General features: G+C 38.3%; 1 protein-coding gene across 2 annotated transcripts in view; it reads left to right on the top strand.

Moving 5' to 3' along the window:
• The window catches only part of WWC3 (WWC family member 3), a 101,481-nt gene that overhangs the window by 47,090 nt on the left and 32,582 nt on the right, over positions 1-21,809 (top strand). For both annotated transcript variants that reach the window (XM_075133375.1, XM_075133383.1), the window contains exons 5-8: positions 2,043-2,122; positions 8,404-8,533; positions 13,961-14,110; positions 16,211-16,284. In XM_075133375.1, the coding sequence (XP_074989476.1) occupies positions 2,043-2,122; positions 8,404-8,533; positions 13,961-14,110; positions 16,211-16,284 (434 nt within the window). The remainder of the gene's footprint in view (positions 1-2,042; positions 2,123-8,403; positions 8,534-13,960; positions 14,111-16,210; positions 16,285-21,809) is intronic.

Genomic DNA, 21,809 nt, shown 5'->3' with positions numbered 1-21,809 from the left:
GCCATTTATTTGGAAATCTGTTCACAATTCAGTAGACGTGTTGGCCAAATAGAACTTTTTAGCTGATTTGGCCAGAGCTCCTCTATGAGGGGAGGGGAGTTCAAGCATTCTGACAGTGATAGGCAGTTCTGTAATAAAAATGCTCCATTTTTGTTTTTCTTTTTTTTTTTTAAAAAAAAAAAAAACTAGAATCATGCTTTTGGTACCGTCTTTGCTAAAGGGAGAAGAGTTGACTTCTTGAATTTCTCCCATGCTGCTTTAGCAAAGAGTTAAAGTCTGCACATTGGTTTCAGGCAAATTGATACAGCAGTCATAAACAATTATAAAAAGCGGTTTATAGTATTAAGCTCTAGAATCTATTTCTAAATTGTATGTTTCTTTTTATTAATGGATAAAATAGGATTTAGCATGCCAGGCACTCGGCTCACAAAATAAATGAAAAATACTTATCTTTGCACGATAGTGTTCCATTTTTGTTGTAGTGACCACTTTTCACATGAGTGCCTCTGAAAATAAATCCTGTTCACCACCCTTCAGAGGCATTTATTCTGTCTGTATATGTTTACTGCATGCTGACTAGTGTTTGCTTGTTTTACATACTCTAAATGTCAGCATATTCTAAACAAGAAAATAAGCCTTATTTAAATAAATAATATTTTAAAAAAATAAATAAGGTCTTCACTTATACGACTATTTTTCTCTGGTCCTGCATGTCAAAACAAAATGATCTCTTAAGTGCATAGGATAACCTGTTTAACTGAATGTGTGCGTAGGCATTGAGTTGTTTCAGGTAGTAGAATAAAATATGCACTATAAAGTGTTTGTGTACGTGATGCATTTTTCATTTTTACTTCTGGTGAGTGTTGGAAGAGTTGGTGAGGGAACAGGAGTTTTTTGGGGGCTGGTGTGATGAGTTTTGAGGAAGGGGCCAGAACACATAGGGAAGGGAGGGCCACGCAGGATGGTGGGACTCTGGCAGTCCTGGTTTGCATCCCCGGAACTGCTGTGAAGCCCCTCACTCTTGGAGTAGAGCTGACAAAATTAATCTGTGCCTGGGTATGTAGGAATTTTCTTTTACTCTTTTTTACTCTTTTATAGTCACAGTTCTGTCATTTATTTTATTTGTCACTTGTTGACGCACATGTGAAAATCAAGAGCGCTCTGGGTAAATTTTAGAAAAAGTACCAAGTTTGATAGCTTCAGAAGAGAGCTTTTTTCTTCCGTCCCTGCCCCTCTTTGGCCTTTCAGTTCAGTCTTACGCCTCACCACCACACGCTGAAACACCTCCATTCCCCCCATTTGTTTGTAGTCCCTTGCAACTTCCTCCCCCCATTGCCCTCAGGTATCTGTCAGCTTTGGCGGCCAAGAAGCTATTTATTTGCAGATCATTCTTGGTGCTGATAGCGCTCTTCTAAGGTGTGCCTAACCTATTAGGTAAATGTTTTCATAAAACATCAAAAATATGTTTATGGAGACATCGCTGCTTTGTCACTTCTGATTTATGCTCGCTAGTTGCATCACGGTAATTGGCGGGGGGATTGAGAGGGCAGGACAATATGAAAATAACTGTAGAAAATCATGCTGCCATTTCTGGGAGAGGAGCCAGTTCTGTTGCCAGTGATTTTGTTTTCCCAGATGAAAAATTAACAGCATTGAATGTTCAGTCTTTTTTTTAAGTTGACTAAAGAGTTGAAGACAGTTGAGAGGTGTCTATCTGCTACAAGGGGAGAAGAAAAATCATATGGATTGAAACTTGCTAGCTGTTAGCATAAGCTACTGGAGACAGAAAACCAATAGAATAGATGAGGAAAACTGATACTTTGAAAGCTGAATGTTGTGACTGCTGTTTGATTGGGTCTTATGATATTTCAGAAACTCTCCCGTTATTTTAATGTAAATTTTAAAGCAAAAAGAGAAGAGAACTTAGATTATCACTTCCAATTTTTTAAAGTAACTTAAGATCTTGTATTTGAAGAACAATTATTTTTATTATGAAAGTTTCTGTTACATATTATTCCTTTAAATTATTTTGTTATATTCAGCTTTCTAGGCTAAAACGAGAATTGGCACAGATGAAGCAGGAGCTGCAATATAAGGAAAAAGGAGTGGAAACTCTGCAAGAGTAAGTTAAGAGTTTGTGGGAGGATATTTTTTTACTTTACTTTATTCGCCTTGGAATGAATCTCTTAGAAAACCATTGCCAAAAAAAAAAGGTTGAAACCTCTTAATGGCTTTGCTTCAGAGTTTCTGCTATTATAGTGATGCGGAGTGAGAACAGTGTGAAATGATGGAAGAAGGGTTGGACAGAATTGATTGGAATGGTGATTTCATAGCTCCACATGCAAAAACAGTTTTATAGGCCCTGTTCTTTAACTCTTCCGGAAAATGTTGTCGAGGTGGAATCAGCTTTTTAAAATATTTTCCAAACATTTTCTGGAGATACCTACCGCCTGGAGCACGGCCAGAAGCATCATGCAGTGGAGAAGTTTTCCTGTGAACAGTACTGAGGCTTTCTGGCTGGGCACAGTACTTCTTCTGGGGGGGAGGCTGTACAGCACAACACTGCTTCTTCCTTTCCCCCGATGGTCAGACTGTCTCGTTCTGCCCAGTATAGTAGATTTGTGCGCTGTAAATCTGATGGTCTGTGAGACCTTGGATTTTTTGCCTGTGTGCAGAAGGAGTGCATGTGAATGTGACTCCGTGTCTCCTCCCTGTAAGGAAAGGTAGCTCGGGGCAGTTTGCCGTTCCTCCCAGGGGTGTTAGGCAGCCTGTGGTCTGTTCCCTTTGTGCTCAGTGGTGGCAAAGGTTGTGAACTGTTGGGGTGACCCTCTCCCTGCCACTCTTCCTGCAGGCCATCAGATGGGAACTGAGTGACTTCCATCTGTGCGCTGCTTAGTCACCTACACACGTAGCACATACGCAGGATGCCCAGTGGGATAGGGAGAGAGATTGCCGGGCCATGGAAAAGATGGCAGGTAAACACAGGTTGTTGCGACTTCCAGATCTGTTCAACAAGGCCAGAGGCTAGCCCATATGTTGAACAACTCTTGGATTTGCCTTGGACACGTGGCTGTGCATTTAGAAATCTTGGCCATTTTTCCAGCATGCATGTGAACGAACTGCCTAATGCAGGCACTTCCTGAAAACGTTGGAACTGTTGCATGCAGCATAATGCATTTTGCAGCATAAGTACAGTATCTGTGGAAATGTTTTGAAGCTTTGGATTTATGGTATTGGTGCTGCAAAGCATGGGCGCACACTTGTGCTTCAGGAATCCTGGCAAAGTTCCAGGGATCCTGGAGCAATTAGGTTACTTATTTTCCAACTTTGATTTTGATTGGTATTATGTTAACAAAATGGTATAAAGGGAGATACTCAGATTTTACTTTTAAAGGAGAGGGAGTAGCCCATGCACCTCATATTGGTTTTTGGAGTTGTGTTTTTTTTTTTAGCTTACGAGGTTCTTTTGTTTTGTAAAGCATTTTAAAATCTTCAGAGAAGAAAACTTGTTCAACCAAAATCCTTCATTGGCAGATATAATGTAATAATTTTCAGGCAGAAACATATTGTTATTGACTACACGAAGCATTTACAGGTAGTTAGGGGAATTGTTAATGTATGATATTAACTGAAAATTAGTAAAATAAAGCACTCAGTATATTGAAACAGCAAATACTTTAAGTAATATTTTAAGTATAGTCAATGTTTTAGGATGGTGGCCTAGATACATAAGCAGTAACAGAACAAAAGCAATTTTGTCTTAAGATTCTTAATCGTATTTTCTTTAAGTGAGTAAGAATTGCGTTGTCTTTTCTACATTATTTGTTTTCCTTCTCCTCGTTATTGGGTTATTTTAAGGGTACAGGTTCAATTGTTTTCTAAAAGGACTAACCACTTGACTAGGATGATGAAAGTATTTGAAGGCCATTTGAAGCTCAAGATTGTTTTAATTAGTATAATTCATTTAAGATAGTCCAGCAAAGTAGTGCAACTTTTTGAAAAGTAAAGTCTGTGAATGATTAAGAATACAAATGTTAGTCTTGGATTTTAGCCCAAGTGAAGTTGCCCATAATCCAGGATGGGGGTATAGGAGAGACATTCAAGAGAGGAATTATTTTAAAACATATCTGATTAGTGAGAGGACACTCTAAGCATCTTGTTTAAAAGTTCAAGTGTGCCAACTCAGTGCTTCGGTGCTGCTCATTGCTGCTGTTGCTACAGTCACTCTCTGTCCCATTAGTGCACTGGGTGGCATTTGTTGTTGCTTGCTGAAGGTGGGGAGAACGTTTTGCCTATGTGTTATCTGGGATTGCAGTGAATTTTTGTCAGTGTGTGTGCCTTACTGAGCTCTGCTCTCTGCAGAGTGAATTCTTCACTTGTGAACCAGAGGCTTGTGGGTTTGGTTTTGTTTTGTGTTCTAAAGTAATTTTTTAATTGCCTTTCTGGTAAGATACATGCTTTCTTTCGAGTATTTTGCTTCTAGTATGAAGTGAGCCAATTTGGAGAGTACTTGCACAGTCTAATACCTGAAGAGAGAAGTTTCTCTAGCCTTCTCCTGTAGGGAGCTAGGGCTAAATCGGGCTAAAAGCTAAAAGCCTAACTGTGCTCTGGGTTGTCCCTGGGCGATCTGTCACCTACTCCTTGTATTTGTTGGGAGAAGAGGGCCACTCAAGTCAAGTACCAAAGCTAAAGTATTTTACTTTTTGCATATCCACAAAGTAAGTGTACTGTCTGAAAAGAAACTCATTGCTCCTTCTTTAAAACAAAAAGTCTGGGTTCCCTCCCCCCCGCCCTGCTTTTTTCTTTTTTTTAAAGTTTCTTACATCTCAGACGTTCCCCTTTTTGTTACCTTTTCTAAATTTTTGGTCTGCATAAATTTTTTTCCTTCTTGTGGTAGGTCAAATCTTCAAGTAACTGCCAACTAGAATGGCATGCATTCTGTTCAGCTGTTTTAAAGCCATGTTCTTTGCTTTATTTCATGTACAAGCCAAGAACAACATTAGGAGCTGTCACACTTTGGGCTTTACATCTGACTGAATGTTTGCTTTGAAAGTCTGACCAGAATGGCATTATGAGCAGGTATCAGAACCTGCTGCCATGCAACTTGCTGTGCCACCTCTGCTGGGTATAGCTCTCAGAGAAGAGACAAATTTTATGGTGTGGGTGGTTAGGTTGCTCAGTATTTCCATCATTTTATGTTGCTGTCTGATTCAGATGCCTTTGTTAAATGCAAATCTCTTGCATTGACATTTTCCACGTACAGTGTCTGCCTTGGACTGTGTTTTGTTTTCTGTTCCTTTTAATTTTAGTAAAATGGCTTAGCCATCTTTGAGGAGAATGAAAGGAAAAAAAAAAGCAAAACCACAAAACAACCAGAGAAAAGTGGGGTTTTGGGGGGGAGAGAGGATTGAGGGTTTTTTTTAATAGCTCTACAACTCCAACATAGTCATAATTTCAAATTTTGTAATGCTGCAGTTTTTTTGTTAGGGCTGTATTTTCTACAGTTTCGTCCAAATTTGGCAATGTTGTGATAAGTCTTTGGACATCAGTCTGCCTTGGCCCACTGGAGACTCTCTAGAGCTCACTGTTCAAGCGTGCAAAGATCCCACCCTGCGCGACGGTGTTCCTCAGCCTCCACAGGCGCCTTTGCCCCGAGGTGCGGCTGATCCTGTCGCAGTCCAGAGTTACAGGGTTAAAGATGAGCCTTTTCTGGAATGAGTCCCTTCCTCTGACCCGGCGGGCAGCAGGGAATGAGAGCGAGGACCAGTTCCTCCTCCCCTGTGTTTTCAGTGACTTTTCTGCTCGCCGGCAGGAATTTTGGAGGAAGAAGGCGTTTAGCAGCAAAGGAAATGAAAACTCAGCCAGTTGGCTGTGAGAGGGGAGGGAACGCTGAGAGAAGTTGGGAGAGATGGGGAGTTTAGGACTGACTAAACAATTTGTAGCTACAGACTAGTTCAGAGGATATGAGACCTGACAAAAGCTTTAAAATTAGATTTTAACTCAACTACAGATCTGTGGTTTGGTGAGGATGGGGGAGTTTTCCGTATTTGAAAGCACGTGGAGGAAAATAGAGGAGCACGGAAACTGCCCTGTAGGACTGAAACTATTGCAAGTGTATTAATAGTCTGTGTATCCTGGAAGCATCTTCCTCAGAAAATGTATACTTTATTCATAGTTTTGTGTATTATTTGAATGTTCTTTTTATTCATACAAAGGTCTCATCTGTATTTGTATCGTGCTCGCTATTTTCCATTAATAAAATGGAAGATTTCTGTTAACTTTGTGGCTTTCAAAACTACAGCTTTATGAAAGGAGGGGGGGAAAAAACCCTAACAGACAGTAAATAACTAGTAATTTTGTAAAATGCTTAAATCAGTTTGGGTTGACAGCAATAATGATTTAAGCTCAAATATTTCTGGCACTAGAAACTTTTCTGATTTTTTCCTTAAACAAATATCAATTCATAAGTTGGGCTCCAAAGTGACGTCCAGGAACATGAATATGTGGATAACTGGACAAAAATCTGGTTGAAATTAAATAATTTCCTTTTCCTGAAATGCCACCTTGGACCTGGCAAACAGTATAATGAGCAGTTGTGTAGGAGGCATTTTCTGGTCTAATATTTGCATGGAATCTATGTTCTTAGCATTAATGTAACCTTCAGATAAAACCACATGTTATCTTTTTCATGAAACTTCCAGTGAATTGCATTAGTTGTTTTACCATGGATTTATCTAATCTTTTCAGGATTTTAGCTAAAAATTAGTGAAGACTCAAGTAAACATCTTAAAAGGAAAACCAACCAAACAAAAAACCCAACTTTAATCCACATGACATTTAAGTCCTTTCTGGTTCTTGAACCAAAAATCATAAAGGCTGATATATTTTCTTATGCAACATGGGGCAGATTGTGTTTAAGTAGAAGGCGGAGATTCAGACTTATTTTGTGTTGTCTCCAAAAGCAGGAACTGTCAGGAAAAAACCAAACAAACCAAAAGTGTAGAAACCCAACCTGTGTTTTTTTCCTGAATATTGTGAGCTGCACAATAAAACCACAGGATTTTCATTGAAGCCTTTTGATTTTGCGTTTTAATATTTTAATTTTAAAGCAAGTAATCTGCTGCAAGTAGAACTTCACTGATTTTGTTTAACTGGCAGAACATGCTGAGTGAGTGTTGTTGACACTCTTGGCTTAATATAATACCTCTCTTGAAACTTTTAGGCATTCTGTATATTTTAAATAGAGTTTGAATGTGTCATATATGTATAGCATTTCCTCTCTTACTACATCTTTTTATAAACTGATGTCCTATGTAAAGACTGATGTATGTTTTATCTTTAATTCTGTTAACCAGAGACACCTTCTCCTGGAGATGTTCGTTCTTGACATTGGTGTAGGGGCCATTACACATACCACCGTTTTTTCTATATACACACTTTCTATGCCAGATTAACAGGCAAATTGAGGGTTTCATATTTTAATAGGAATTTAACACAATTTTCACTAATTGCTGTGAGTAGCCTGTTAAAATTCCATAGCTGTTTGTTATAAATCCAAGACCAAATGATTCTTCTAGTAAGTTCTTCAGAGTCTCTGGTCTTGTTCTTATAAGTCAAAGCAAATTATCAAGGTGATACGGTGGACTAGGCTTCTGTGTCCTGATTTGTTGTGCGTTACTATTGCGAACTGTTGGGAAAAAAGTTGCAAACTCAGACAGTGGATGTCCCTCTTAAGAGAAGATGAGAGATTTTTATGTCAAGATGGAAGTAGTTATGGTTAGTAGTACTAAACTGGATGTAGTGGGTAGCGTTCTTGCTCCTTGCTGAGTTTGCATTTGAAATCTTCTGGGATGGTCCCATGTGTAGTTCCTTAGGGCGGGACGTCTAGATGTCTTCTAGAAAAGATACTCAAAGATGCTCATAATGGCAGGAAAGCATTAGGAATTAAAAATTTCTTCCCAAGAAAATGAAATGCCTTTGTAAAAACTTCTAAACCAAGATCAGATAGAAGTCCTGAAAGAGATGTTGCAATGTGTAGCACTGCATGGGAAATGTGACGGCTAGACTGCTAATATCTTTATCTTTTGAGTTATTACCGTGTAGGTTAGTTTTAGGTTGATTTTACTGTTCTTGCATGAAATAGCCCACAGACATCGCCTGTAAATTTGCTCTGTATTAGGACATTAAAAACAGGAAATGTGTTGATTCTGCAGAACCTGGGTAGATAATTGCATTCCTTTGTCTTTAGAGTGTACTAGGCACTGAGTGCTGTGTTAATTCCAAGTGGAGTATCATTTTATTCCTGGAAATAAAGCGGTACATGAATAAACAAGAGGTCTTAAAACTTCTGTGCTCTTTCTAATTATGTGAAAATTCCTGAATTTGTCTTAATCTTTTCAACAGGATTGATCGTAAAATGTCAAGTGCTCATACAAATTATAGACTGGATGAAGCACAGGCTATAATGAGTGAGCTTCGAACCATAAAGAAAGCTATATGCACAGGTGAAAAAGAAAGGCAGGACCTTATGCAGGTAAAAAATATGCTACTGAACAAATAGCTGCTAAAAAGGAATAACCTACCTCTGTTTTCTTGTTTGTGATTGCATTGGGGTTACCACGTTTAAATAAGGAAGTGATTTTTCTGATTTGATAATTGCCGATAGCAGGCAGCTTGAAAGAGGTAAGCAGTCATTGTCTATGCTGTGAATATAAGACTTCATATGTGTTTCATATTTTTGACTTAGATAATGTACTATCCTTACATTTAGATCAATGTCTTTATTGAATATAGCTTTCCATTGCTGCTGACTATATCAAAGACTGCTATGGAGTAATTATGCTGCATTTAGAAAAAAAAATCTTTAAGTTTTATGGTATTTGTTTTTCATTTTGTTTAATGTCTTCTTATATTACCTATAATGAAGTAGGACTGAGAATTCATGTGCTAAAATGTTTACCACTTTGTCTACCATGTTTTTCCTTTTACAAGCATTTCACAAAACTAGGTCTTTATGTCACTGCCACCGTCTGGCAGTTCTCCTTTTCTTACCCCAAACTTTCCTCTTAAGTACCCATATCAAGACACATGTTAATTTCGAATGTTCTCACAAAACCCTCAAAGAGTATGATTAAATACAATGTATACAGAAACCATCCTGCAACTTTTAGATTATTTTATGAATTGGAGCATGAGGATTGAGGGAGATACATGCCTGAGTAGTGATCTAACTTTTGAATGGATTCTGCATCCTGCTCCAAGCTCTCGGTTGCTGTGTCTGCGTTATCAATGTGATGGGAGCTTGCTCAAAGAGCCGTGAGCCTCTGCCACCACAGGGACTTCAGTATAGACTTGCCCAATATGCTGCAGATATAGAGGGGTGACAAGGACAATTCTCTTCACCCAGTCTTCAAGCTGCTATATGGAAAAAGGCACCTTTATTACCTAAATTTTTGGGACTGTACTAAATTAATGTTGCCATTCAAACATTTTCTTTCAGTTTTCTCTGCAGTAGTGTTTCACTGGTATTTTTTTTTATTGTTAAATGATATGGGTAGCTTGAAATCTACATATAATGAATTTTCATAGTTATACAATTATTCAGTCTCTAAAGCATTACCGAAAGGTCAGCTGATGGACCACAAATCCTTGTTCAAGTAGACAGGACACTTAAGTCACTATGAAAAGTTTCTGCCTTGGCAACTTTTAACATATTTGATATTTTGTGTTGGCCAAGTTGTAAAATGATTCTCAATCTTCCACATGCCTGGCTAGCAAGAAATGATTAGAAAGGCAGTTCTTCATGGAGGCAGTGACGCACATTTTAGGAAACTAACTGGTAATTTAAAGTCTTGTGTGTGAGATCTTGGAGCAGCTTAAGTGCTGGCCTTGTTCTGACTCCCCCACTCGATTTTTTTTTTCCCTGCTTTTCCTTACATTTTCAGTCCCCAGTGGCACTAAATCCAGCTGTAAACATTGAGATTCCTTGAAAAGCATATCTGTTAAACCAACTTTAAGTGCACTTGCAGTCTCTTCTAACTGTTGAGGCAGTTAGAAGTCTAGGATCAAGCTTAGCATCAAGGATTGGGCAATGCTGGCAGCGCCAGAACATAGAGGTTGCACAAGACAGAAGCGAAAATGAAAAGTGTTGCCATCCTTCTTCATGGGTCTACGTGACATACAGGAAATAGCCGTCTAGGAGGTATCATTTTTGTAATTAATGACAATCTGTTGTGATAGCATCCAATAATAGACACATAGTCCAGGAGAATCTAGAAAATAGTTGATCCACATAGGCCTAGCATGCAAAACGGTTTTGCATGTTTTGTTGCAATTGTAATAAGGGATTAAATGCCATAGTTTACAAGATCTACAGCTGTAAAAAATGTGTATTTCTGCCAATTTATTGTGCTCTGCAAAAATATCCAGCTTTCTGCCTGATACTTTTTTTAAATTGTGACCAAAAAAATTAAGTTATTTTTGTTGTCACCAAACATTTCTGTGCTTTGCCTTTTTATAATTAGTTGAAGATTATTGTTACGGATTTATTTAGCTTTGTCAAACAAGTGCAAGTCTATTTTAAGTATCTTCCTAATGAGTTCAGAATTTGATGTTTAATTTCCTATCAATTTTGAAATTGATTTGTCCTCTAAAATGCTACATTTTAAAGCTATTGTTGGCAAGACAAGCTTTCTTATGAAGAACTTTTTGTTTTTAAAGCTGTTTATAGAGGAGTTCGAAGTATTGTGTAAACAGCTGAGGATTTGTTTCAGAGAAAGGAAGCAGACATTTTCTTACTATTTCTTAATTTAAATCTGGCCAGTGTAAGCAACAGAACTAAACATAGTAGAAGTGACTCAGTCTTGTGTAGGTGCTTGGAAAACTGTAGCTGTCATATAAATATGATAATTGGATTGAGTTGTGTGGGAGAGAAGGCTGACGGGGGAAGGAAAGGGAGACCAGATTTAAACTGGGTGCTGTGGTTACAAATAAAGCCAAATATGCAGTGTCACTGCTCCAAAAAAGTGGGCGAACATTTTATATAAGATTGAGTAATCAAGGTGCGTGGTTGGATTCCTGAAAGCAGTGTGTACGTCTCTCTCCCTGCCCCATGCCTTTTATACTTTTGTTTCTGTTCCAGGATGTGCATATGCTTTTGAAACATTGTCTTTTATCCTTAGGAAGCATTGAAGTTTGGTTTTCTCTGCGGTTTTTTTCTTTATTTTTTCTTTTCCTTTCTTTTCTTTACCAGTTAAATAGGTTAGATAGGAACTGCACTGAAACTGTATGTGGCAGAGAGCTCCCAAATCAGATAGCAACAGATCAATGATGAAATTAAAGTGCTTATTTCTCTCTTTTGGCGTAGGTTTGGGCTGGTGTGCCTAGAGCTTCACATCCATACGATAGGCTAGTCTGGCAGTTTCTGTGGGATTGCCATAAACAATCCATAAACCCCATATAGCTGGGGAGGATACTACTCCTAGCAATTCATGTAAATTGTTTCTATCTAAAAGTATGCTAACTCAGGTTATAATTTTCCATGTTAGGATTGCTGGAGGCTGTGCTTTCAGTCATCCAGCTAGAAGGACTCAAAGCATGTATGTTTATCCTAGAGCATAGTCAGCTATGCACATTAGATGTTGGTTAAGGTCAATGCTACTTGGTGATTGCCACCTGCCAAATGCTATGTAATTTTTAAGTAGTATCGAGGGTTCAGCAACTGTGCCCCGATAGGAAGCCTGGCCAGCAGCCTAAGCAGCCCCTCATTACCTGCCAGGGAGATGCTGGGAGGGTATCAGGCACACAGCAGGAGTGCACAAAGTAGCTGAAATATGGGAAGAAGTTTAGATTTAAGTTCTGGCATCAGGACCTTTGGTGTTACATATGCCTGTGACATAATACATGTTAGCCAAAGGTGCCAGATGGGACATAGCTTATTTAGGAGAAACCTCAGGCTTTCTGTATCCTTCATGTCACTGGCTCAGCTTTACTGGGAAGAGGACAAGTTAGATGTTTGGTGTTTGTGTAGCTATGATTTGAAATTATTTCCATGTCATAAACCCATTAGGGATCCATCTTGATTCTCCATACAGCAGGAGACTGACAGGACTGAATGATTTCCAGGGAGTTTTGAAGAAGAGTGTTGGATGGGACTCTGCAATTTTCAATTTTCATAAAGTGGAAGACACTCTGGTTTTATTTTTGCCACATTGTGGAGCAGTTCATTTTGCAGCAAGTCTTGGGGGATAAAGAGACACTAGTTAGGGACACCTCAGCAACATAACTTGAAATTGAATGTTGCTTTCTCAGGACTGAGAAGAAACTGTTTTGTTTGTCCTTCATACTAGGAAGGACATACTGGGTACCTACATCTCTCCCTGCCTTTCCCCAGTAAAGGAAGAAGACAAAGTGTGTGTGTTCAGGGGGGTGACAGGGAGGAGCAGAGGCCCCCCACTCTTGTGTCTAGGGAGCCTGCCTGTTCCTTCGTCTTGCACCAGGCTGGGTATTTTCCCTCTTTCTCATCTCTAGTGGAGGCAGGCATGAGGGAGACAACAATATATAATGAGAACGAAGAGACAGACCTTGTATTATAGAAATGGAGGCCACCAGAAAAAGCTGCTTTTTCTGGCTAGTTTCAGGACTGCTGCAATTCCTATGGATGCTTCCCAGGCTCCAAATCTGGACGCCTTCATGTTCAAGGTGGTCTTGCCATTCTGTGAGCAGCAACCAGTTGCTGTTACACAGGTTCATCTTGACTCCATTAGCTGAATTTGTTGTAAGAAAAGGCAGTGTTGCTGTCTTACCCATTTTAAACTGCACTTTGAAGACTGAGAAATCTCCTGGTAATTGGATATGCACAATAACTAAGGCTTGTTGCAAATCACCAGTTGTCAGAGCCACTGAGATTCCTGAGGGCCAGCCTTTTCCCATTGCAGCGCTTCAGATTCGTCTCTGATTCTGTAGTTCAGACACTGGAGTAAGCAGTTTTGAGAGTTTTTATGGGTTTTTTTAGAACCAAATGGTTTGGATGTTATGATTTATAAATTGAGACAGCTCTTCAAATTTTTGATAAGTTATTTTCACATCATTTGATTGTCCTTTATCTTCTGGTGAAGGGGCAGAATTAATATTTTTTTTTTCTTTTGATGCAGAATGCTCAGGATCTCAGTCATAAATGACAGCCTACACCATGGTTTTGTTATTAACACTACATTATCTCTAATTTTTGAAAAGTAGAGAATGCACAATCAGAAAATAAAAGCCATATTAACAATTTTATCTTTTTTTTTAAAGGAATTATAAGAGGCTGTCAACCAAGCTCTTATTGTCAAACAAGTTCTTGTTATTATTTTGTGTGATTCTGTCTTATTTTCCCCTTGCAGATGGCTTGAGGTCTCTGCTTTACCCTCACAGTTTGTTGTCATTGTCTAGACATCTCAGAGATGTCCCTTGCTTAACCCAAGGTGTAAAATATCTCTAACTATGTGAACCTTGGGTAAGTGAGCACAAGGGTGAAATCAGCTGTCATGAAAATACAATCAATACAAGGTATTCATCAAGTTGGATGTGATAGCAGTAGTGGCTAAGGAATGTAACCTGTGTGGAAGATAGCAAAAGGGCAGGTGAATCACATTTGTCTTCCCTGTCAGCTAACCTGAAAGTTGACAGCTGCTACACTGAAAGAACTATAAGCCATACGAAAGCTAAAACATTCATAGATCTAAAACAAATAATTAAAAAAAAAATTACTGTTAGATGCATCTTTTAAAAGGAGAAGTTTATTTCAAAGCAAAGCTTCTGCATGTTAGTAACATTATGATGAATTTTACATTCTGTAAATAGCTCTTTATAGGCAAGCTACCTGTCATATTTTTAAATAGAATTTTTTGTATTAATAAAAGAATTACAAAAATCGGTTTTTCTTATTATTATTTATTTTTTTAAATCTCTTCTCCTGTAGAGCCTGGCCAAGTTAACAGATGGATTCAGGAATAGCTGTTGTATTACAGATTCCCTGCAGGATCTCCAGCACAATTCTAGTTCACTCAGCGACTCCTGTTTACCTCAACAACACTGCGATGCTTGTTCTCAGACTGACATCACCGGAGAGGTATGCGTTCCTACGCGAGATGTTTGCTGGAGAAAATAGGCTGCTTTTGTACTATAGTGATACATCGTTATTTCCTGTTTTAATTTAAGAAGTGTTGGCTGTAGCAGAATGAAAAATGCAAAGCAATGTTGGTGGCGAGGGAGTTGCATTTGCTTCTTGTTTCCAGAGCGTGTGAGCAGCGCTCATGAGTGGTGGGCTTTGCGGTTCTGCTACTTGAGTGTGGCACAGGGGCGTAGCGACGTGCTCGCAGTGACAGGTGAAATCAGCTCCTGGACTCACCCAGCCTGGCAGAGCACTTCTCGTGTCATCACTTTGGTGACAGCAGGTTCATCTCTGAGTAACAGCTCTTGCTGAGGTGTCCATGGATGACTTTTCTGCTTTTCACCAGCTCAGACTTACTGATGCTTGTAATGATGCAGGAGGGAAGAAAATGCTTTGGCCAGCTTCAAGTTGCAGTAGAGACCTGATTGTGCAATAGTGTGCTGTGTTAGTATTTTGGTAGTAGTGATGGATGTGTTTTTGGTTTTTTGTTTGGTTTTTTTTTAAATCTTGTTTTCATCATGCTTGTCATCATCTTTCATGAATATCAAAGATGTGGGGTAGGCCTCTGTTCCTTTTTCCTGTCTGAGACAAGGGAACTGTTTGTTAGAGTCCCAAAGTATGTGTCTTAAAAACTAACAAAACTTCTGATCTAGTCTGTCATACCTTTATGCTCCAACGTGCCTTTAAATGTGGTATTTGAGAGGAACATATTATCATTCCTTGGAAATAGTTCTGTGTGAATGAAATTGTGTGTTCCAAATAATAAAAGTTTGGCTTGCCCAGCTGTTCTTGAGCAATAAAACATTTGCGTCTGGATGAGATTGACAGCAAAGCAAGAAGACAATCGGTTTGTAGTTTGGTAGTACTATAGTTTGGATGTTACTCCACATTCGGTTAGAAATTTTTATTGAACTGTATAACTTCTTAATCGTAGGCTTTTATCATCCCATTTCTCCTCTATTGTTGTCTTCCACTGATGACTAGTTGCCAAGTTGGATGTTTCCAGAGGGCCTCTACAGAAAAGGAAATCTGTGTTTTTAAGAAGATATACTCCTAAAGCATCTAAGAAAACTTAGCTAACACCAGGCTGTCTTTCAGTGTGTTAGGTAGATGGTGCCTTTGGGATGTCATTTTTCAGACTGGTGGTGGATGTGATTATTGAATTCCAAAGTGAATCACCAAAAGGAAAACAGCAGCATTTTCCCATTCACAAAACCTATCGAGTGCCATCCAAGACAAGCCAAATATAGTCTGAAAATGGTGTTTATCAGGTATAGATTTTTTGTTAGGAAGATAAAATACATAATGATGTTAATTGTTTTCCTGAATTATTAGTGGTGGAATGTGAGTAAAAAAGAGGTGGGTTTTTTTTACATGTGTGATGATGAAAGGAGCAAAAGCAGCAGTTAGATGAGAAATCCAGAGGTGTAGCAATGCACTTAAATAGGGACTTGGGTTTTAACTTTTAGACCGTACGCAGACTTCTGAAGAGGGGAACTGCTGATGCCCTAAGGTGGAAAAAAGTTGCTATAGAAGCTGGACTGTATACAGTAGGAGTTGTAGCTTAAATGTGCGTTCTACAACTGGTTCAAGGATCAGGTGATGTTTTTGTAATAGTGTTTAAAATACACTAATGATCTAAGTGCTGGGTAACACAGTACAGGGAATGTAATCTGAATTAATTCTAATTAAACTATCCATAAAATAGCTGTATCAAGCAGTAAAATATTTCAATTAAAAATGCTCTGTGTGTTTTAGGCTTGGATAAAGTTGAAAAGCTTTGACCATTCATCAGTGATTCTATTTGCTAACCCTTGATTTCCAGGATAATAATTTATTGAAAGGGCTCATTTATCTTCTGTATTTTTAGCAATAAATCAGTTTTGTATTTCTAAAGCATAATTCATTTTTATTATGTTATTACTTAAAGCGTTGAGATTTTCTAGTGAGTCCACTAAGTGAGACTAATTAATCCATTTTTTTATTGTGAGAGTGTTTTTAAAATCTCATTTCTCCCTCTCTTTTTTCCCCGCTCTCCTTGCTCTTCAACTGCAAAAGTTTGGGTTTGATGACAAAACAAGACTTGTAGACAAAGTAAGACTGAACTGGCAATATGAAGAGGCCAAGAAAAGGTAATTAAGATAAATCTGTTGGCTTTTATTTTCACTCTTGTGATTAAAGTTTTCAAAGTAGAACTGGAACCAGCCTCCTAGCTGAAATATCTTTAGGAAGACTAATTTGCTTACTATTGGGTACTTCACAGATAGTAAAAGCTTAGGTAAACATAAGACTTTATCATAAGATTATTGTATTTGTTTGCAGAGATTAAGCTAAATGTCAGCCCTGTTCTACACTTGTATAAACACAAAATTGCAGCAGTTTAATTGAACTATTTTACTTTTTTCCCCCTTTTTCTCAAACCTCAGTATAAACAGTCTTTACATTTACACTTATCAGCTTTGTCTGTCAGTACATTCGGAGCTTTGCATACCTGTGTTCTAAGTTCAGTGTACTGAAGTCGTGAACTAAGTGTGAAGAAAGAATGCAGAACTTCCTGTGAGATAAATGAAGATGTTCAGAGCTGAACAAAAGGGTACATAAAAATGAATGTTGTGATTGAAAAAAAATCTGATAAAAATTAAAAAAAAAAAAAAATTACTTGAAATAGATTAGTTCTACACTAAGTCCTTCAATTGAATTGCTTATCATAAGTATTTCTTTTGTGAAAGTCAGTCTTGCAGTGTTTTTTCATGGCTTTGTAAAAGTAATCTATTCTTATTTAGTACCATTTTAAAAATACTATCGACTAGTATAGTTTAGTGGGTCCTCATTTAACCTCATTGTTTTCAAACTATTTGCCACATATTCAGGACAATAGTGTAGGTATAGATGATGACTTGAACACAGTAATTTTATGCACTTATGATTATTTTAATTAGTGCTGATAGAACATTCTCTTACTAAAATTGACTGACACTTAAAAGATTCTGTAGCGTTAACTTTGAAAACCTTAGTTTGTAAATTTTTTTTAAGTTAGGATTTTTCTTTTTTCTTTTCAAATTTATCTATTTTGCCAGTTTTTTACATCTCTCAGAACAAGGATTAAAAAAAAGTTCAATACTTTTGCCTCATTTTTTTCATATTATGGTGACTGTAATGCTGTCCTGTGTCTTGGCAGGGATTGGAAGCTGTATAGGCAATCCGCTATTTCGTTGTTTTTGGAAAATTTACCCACATTTGGATGCAATACAGACTTAAAAAAAAGATTAAATTGGTGCAAGCATGTTAGAGAGACACAGGATTTGTAACAGGAATGAAAGTCTGCATTGTAAAATACTGCATGTGAATACCAGTGACTGTTACCTAATAAGGGTTAAATAATTGGGCAAAAAAAAGGGCAAAACAAAAACCCATCAGTGTCCTCTTTGGTCACAGGTTCAACCCTTAGCACTTAATAGTCCAGTGATAATGTAGGGGTTCATGACAGTTACTGAAAGAGAAAGAATAGAATTTAGTTTTATACTGTTTAGTTTAGGAGAGCCACTGGTGCTGTGAAGATTGTATTAAGTGTTTTTAGTTCAGTTTTCTGACATACTTGCTCTGTGTGTTTTTCAAAACAATTCTCTTCTTTTATGTTATTGCAGGGAAAGGGTAGAGTGGGGGGGGGGTTTTATTTGGTGGTTTTTGGTTTTTTTGGGTGGTTTTTTTTTTTTTTTTTTTTAGTAACAGAAGCATTTCTCAGCTGGAAATGCTGAACACTTGTTTATGTGTGGAATGCAGTATTTCTGAACCTCAGAAGTGAGCTGGGGTTTGATGTTCATTAAGTGTAGAAACTCTGGGTAACTAATCTTCCGACTAGAGAATAGTAATTGCAGTAAGGGTAGTTTTGCTGTCCCGGGATAGCAGCTCTGACAATGGTCTGCTATTTAGCAAAAGCATGTTAGTTGCTTTAAAATAGTAGCCTTATTCTGCCCAGTACGTTGTACGGAAGTAATCAGCTTTCAGCTTTTGAGTGGAACTGCACAAAGCTCATTGCCCCTACCAGTTATCTCTGTGGTTGCATTCTTCATTTATCATGCATTCTTTCCCCTTAGCTTGCTGGCATTTCTGTAGGGCTTTTGTCTCTACTAAATATCTTTGTGTTCCTTCTCCCTTGGCTGGTGAAATATCTACTGTTACTGCATAGTGTGGGTGACAGAATGTGCTGCGATGGATTAAAATCTACAAAGTAGAAAATTAAAATGCTACAGTATGTCACAGCTGTAAAGCAGTATGTTATGACTACTTGCTTGTCAAATGGGTGTGGAAACATATAGCAAATAAGTACAACAGACAAACTGTCTTATTTCCAGGTTTTAATGGGAGACTTTTAAAATACACCGTAGGAGAAAAGTATGTCTTTTCCCTTGAAAGCAGGAAAAAAGCCCCCCAAACTGAAGGGCAGTGTGTTGTAATTTAGTCACTCTTGTGAATCTAGCCAGAACATCAAACAGCTCTAGATACAAGCAGAATATTTGCCGTATGTAGTAAAGAAGTTTTTGAAAATAAAAGTATGTTCTCTGTATATAGTGTCTTAGCAAGGAAATGCAGTGTTAGATTTCTGAATGAACTGTCTTGAAGAATTCAGGAGATGAGACCCAGTGATAGTAGAGAAGTTGGCTTATGCTCCCAAAATATCTCTCCTCCCTCATAAAAGATAATTTGATTTTAATTCCTCCTTCAGAAATCTCTCTAGCTACTGAGTGGTTTGTCCTTTGCATAAATTAAGACATTCACATAGCTTTTTTTTCCCCTTCAGTTTCCCACTGGAAGGAAGTAGGATAATTTGCAGTTTAATTTTTCCCATGGGTATTTCAGATGATGTGAGCCGTGGGTTCTGACATCTTCAGCACGCTGGGGAAGAGGTCTTCTCTCCTGTGTCTGATCCAGGCTCTGGGAGGAACGTGTAAATTCTGCTTCTTAATGCGCCAGTCATGCTGAAGAGAGGCTCAGTCACTTTTCTTCTGCTCTTTACTCTTCTCTCCCCCCTTTATTTTTAAATAAACTGTACCTTATTTCCATGAAATTTCTTCTCTCAGATCTGTCAGTGTGGCCCTCCAGAGAAGCAGGAGGGAGGATGGTCTTTTTGAACAGACAGCCCCAAGCTGCCTGGATAAATACCGTTTTTAGTTTCAGTTGCTATTTCAGTGAGACCACCTCTCATGAAAGCATTTGCACACTGGAAAGCGTGCCCCTCGAGCACTTTTCTGAATAGACTGTTTCATAGAAAGAGAAATCAAAAGCAAATTGTTTTTCTTTGATAACTCTTAAGTTGTGCAGTTCAGTGTAATGGCTACATGAAGTATATTAGCAAATGATCATGAAATGTCATTGCTGCAGTGCCTCATATCCTGAATTGTATTCATCACTAGATGAAAAATGATCCTGCCAATAAGAAGCACCAAAATTTTTAACTGTGATTTTTTTTTTTTTTTTAAATAATCCAGTCTGATGGTAGCTAACTTTAATCAACTAATACATCCAAGCATTTTCAACCAGCTTATCTAATTTGGGTGCAAAAGCAGTAATTTATTTATGCCTTCTGTAAATTTGAATTCAAAGATGTTATTTTTCAGTGCAATTGTTTAAATCATACGGTGGCTGTCAACAGATTTATTTCAGCCTTGAAAAAGCCTCCTCCTCAGCTATGCTTAATATTTCCACATTGCCTTTAAGAATGTTACTTCTTTCTTTTCAGTATAGTTGCTGAATAGTTCTTGTGTTGCAAACTTGTCTTAATTTTTAGTTGGGTTTTTAAAAGCACTAGTACAAGCAGAAGTGTGTCAGTGCAATTTGTGCTTATACTGACGAAATACTTGTCGGTTGGTCATTGATAGCAACGTTCCAATACTGATACAATAACATAGTCAACTATTTTCCTGTTAAAATTCATCTTGTGTAGGCAGGTTTCAAGATGCAATTGCCTAATTTCTATGCTTTATTCTGCTAAACTAATCTGAAAATTTGATTTAGGGATGAAGTAATTTGTCTGGTATCACATAAATCTGGCTCAGACATGTCAGCTAAACCTAAATCTCCCAGTGTCGGTTTTTAAACATACAACTTTTTCTTTGGGTTCTAAAGGGAGCTGAGCCATGTTCTTGAATCGTCTTTAAAGTTCTCATTATACCAGTTTACCTGTGAATTGGGGAAAATACTAACTCCTCTCTGCCCTTGGTTTTAGGAGGCGTTGCAGTTTTCCTAAAGGTGAATACCTAATTTTATCTGCAAAATGCCAGTGGACTCTAAAGGTTTCGTGAGTGTCTTAAGCCAATTTAAGACCTCCTTGCTATTGAATTGGGCTGCCAGAAAGGCTGGATATTCTACAGAGCGTACTCATGTTGTCCGCCAAAGCCACAGTGGCACATACTTGCAGGAACAGCCAAAGTAGACACAGTGGAGAAATTTTGTGAGCATTTGGCTGAGTTCCCCAGCTTCTTGTTCTTTCCATTTCTTTCTTCCCCTTTCTCCAGCCTTCCCCTCTTTGGATGTAAATCATAACTCACTCTCAAGAGGGTCCGTAAATACCAGGGATTACCGAGTTCTTACACCCTTCATTATGTGTCTTCAGTCCCACAGCTACCTCCTCTGGGTATCGCCCGTGGGAGAAGTTCCCTGTTACCTGAAGTGGCAGAGAACGGGGTCCAATTATAAGCCTAAGGAAAAGAATAAGCTGGGCTGATTTATATTGATCGTCTCTGCATATTTGTGTGATGTTAGCCATCGTTCTCCTCCAAATCATACCTGTGCATTTTTTGCTTTATTTTATCCCCACCGGTCTTCCCATTCCACAGGTAACAAAGGCCTCAGCTGTAGAGTGGACTTCATATGTCACCCGAAACTCTAGGCATTTAAATGTAGGGGGGTATTGGTTTTTTCTTTGGAAAATTCAGACAAAGTAAGTTCGAAGAACTTCTTTAAGCTAGAAAGGCCAGAGCTTGTAGGTTAGGAAGTGCCAGCTGTTGGATAGCCATAATTTGTCCCTTGTACGAGCATGAGTTAGACCTTTGTATTGCTTCAGAGTATTTCCCTCCTCAAGGCACCTGTCTTGTTCATAATCTGAGTAATGGTCTAAACATGGGGTTAATTGTAATTGTAAATCAGACTCTTTCATCTCACAAAAAGTGATTTTTACTTTAATCTCACTTCTCATGCTTTATTTTAATAAATAACCGCTTCTAAACGGAAATGTTCTCGAGCTCAGCAGTATAATTTCATTAGTGCTGGGTTCAGATAGCAGCCTTGAAAATGAGATTCTAGACATTAACAAAATCTTTTAGGTTCCCCTGGTATTTCCAGTGACAGAAGGGTTGCCCTATTTTGTCTGGGCGGGGGGTCTGTGTAGATATGTAACGATTCAGACATGCTGTAAATCCTGAAAATACATGCTTTTTTGCCCCCCATGATGTAGTTTGAGTAGTAAGCTACTGGCTGTACTGATCTCCACCCTCATGCTATGTCTACATTATCTTGGGCTAGGCATCATTCTAGCTACATTAGTATGACTGTTTCAGGGCAAGTTTGCCATTTCGAGTCAGTGTTTACTTAAGATCACCAGGTTAAACCTTTGTCATCCCATCTGTGCCCCTCCTGCTTTTCTGCTTAACAGGAGCTGTTA

The sequence above is a fragment of the Calonectris borealis genome, chromosome 1 (genome assembly GCF_964195595.1).
Source record: "Calonectris borealis chromosome 1, bCalBor7.hap1.2, whole genome shotgun sequence".
Taxonomy (NCBI): Eukaryota; Metazoa; Chordata; class Aves; order Procellariiformes; family Procellariidae; genus Calonectris; species Calonectris borealis.
Note: the sequence above shows the minus strand (reverse complement) of the source record. Positions and strands in the feature narration are given on the sequence as shown.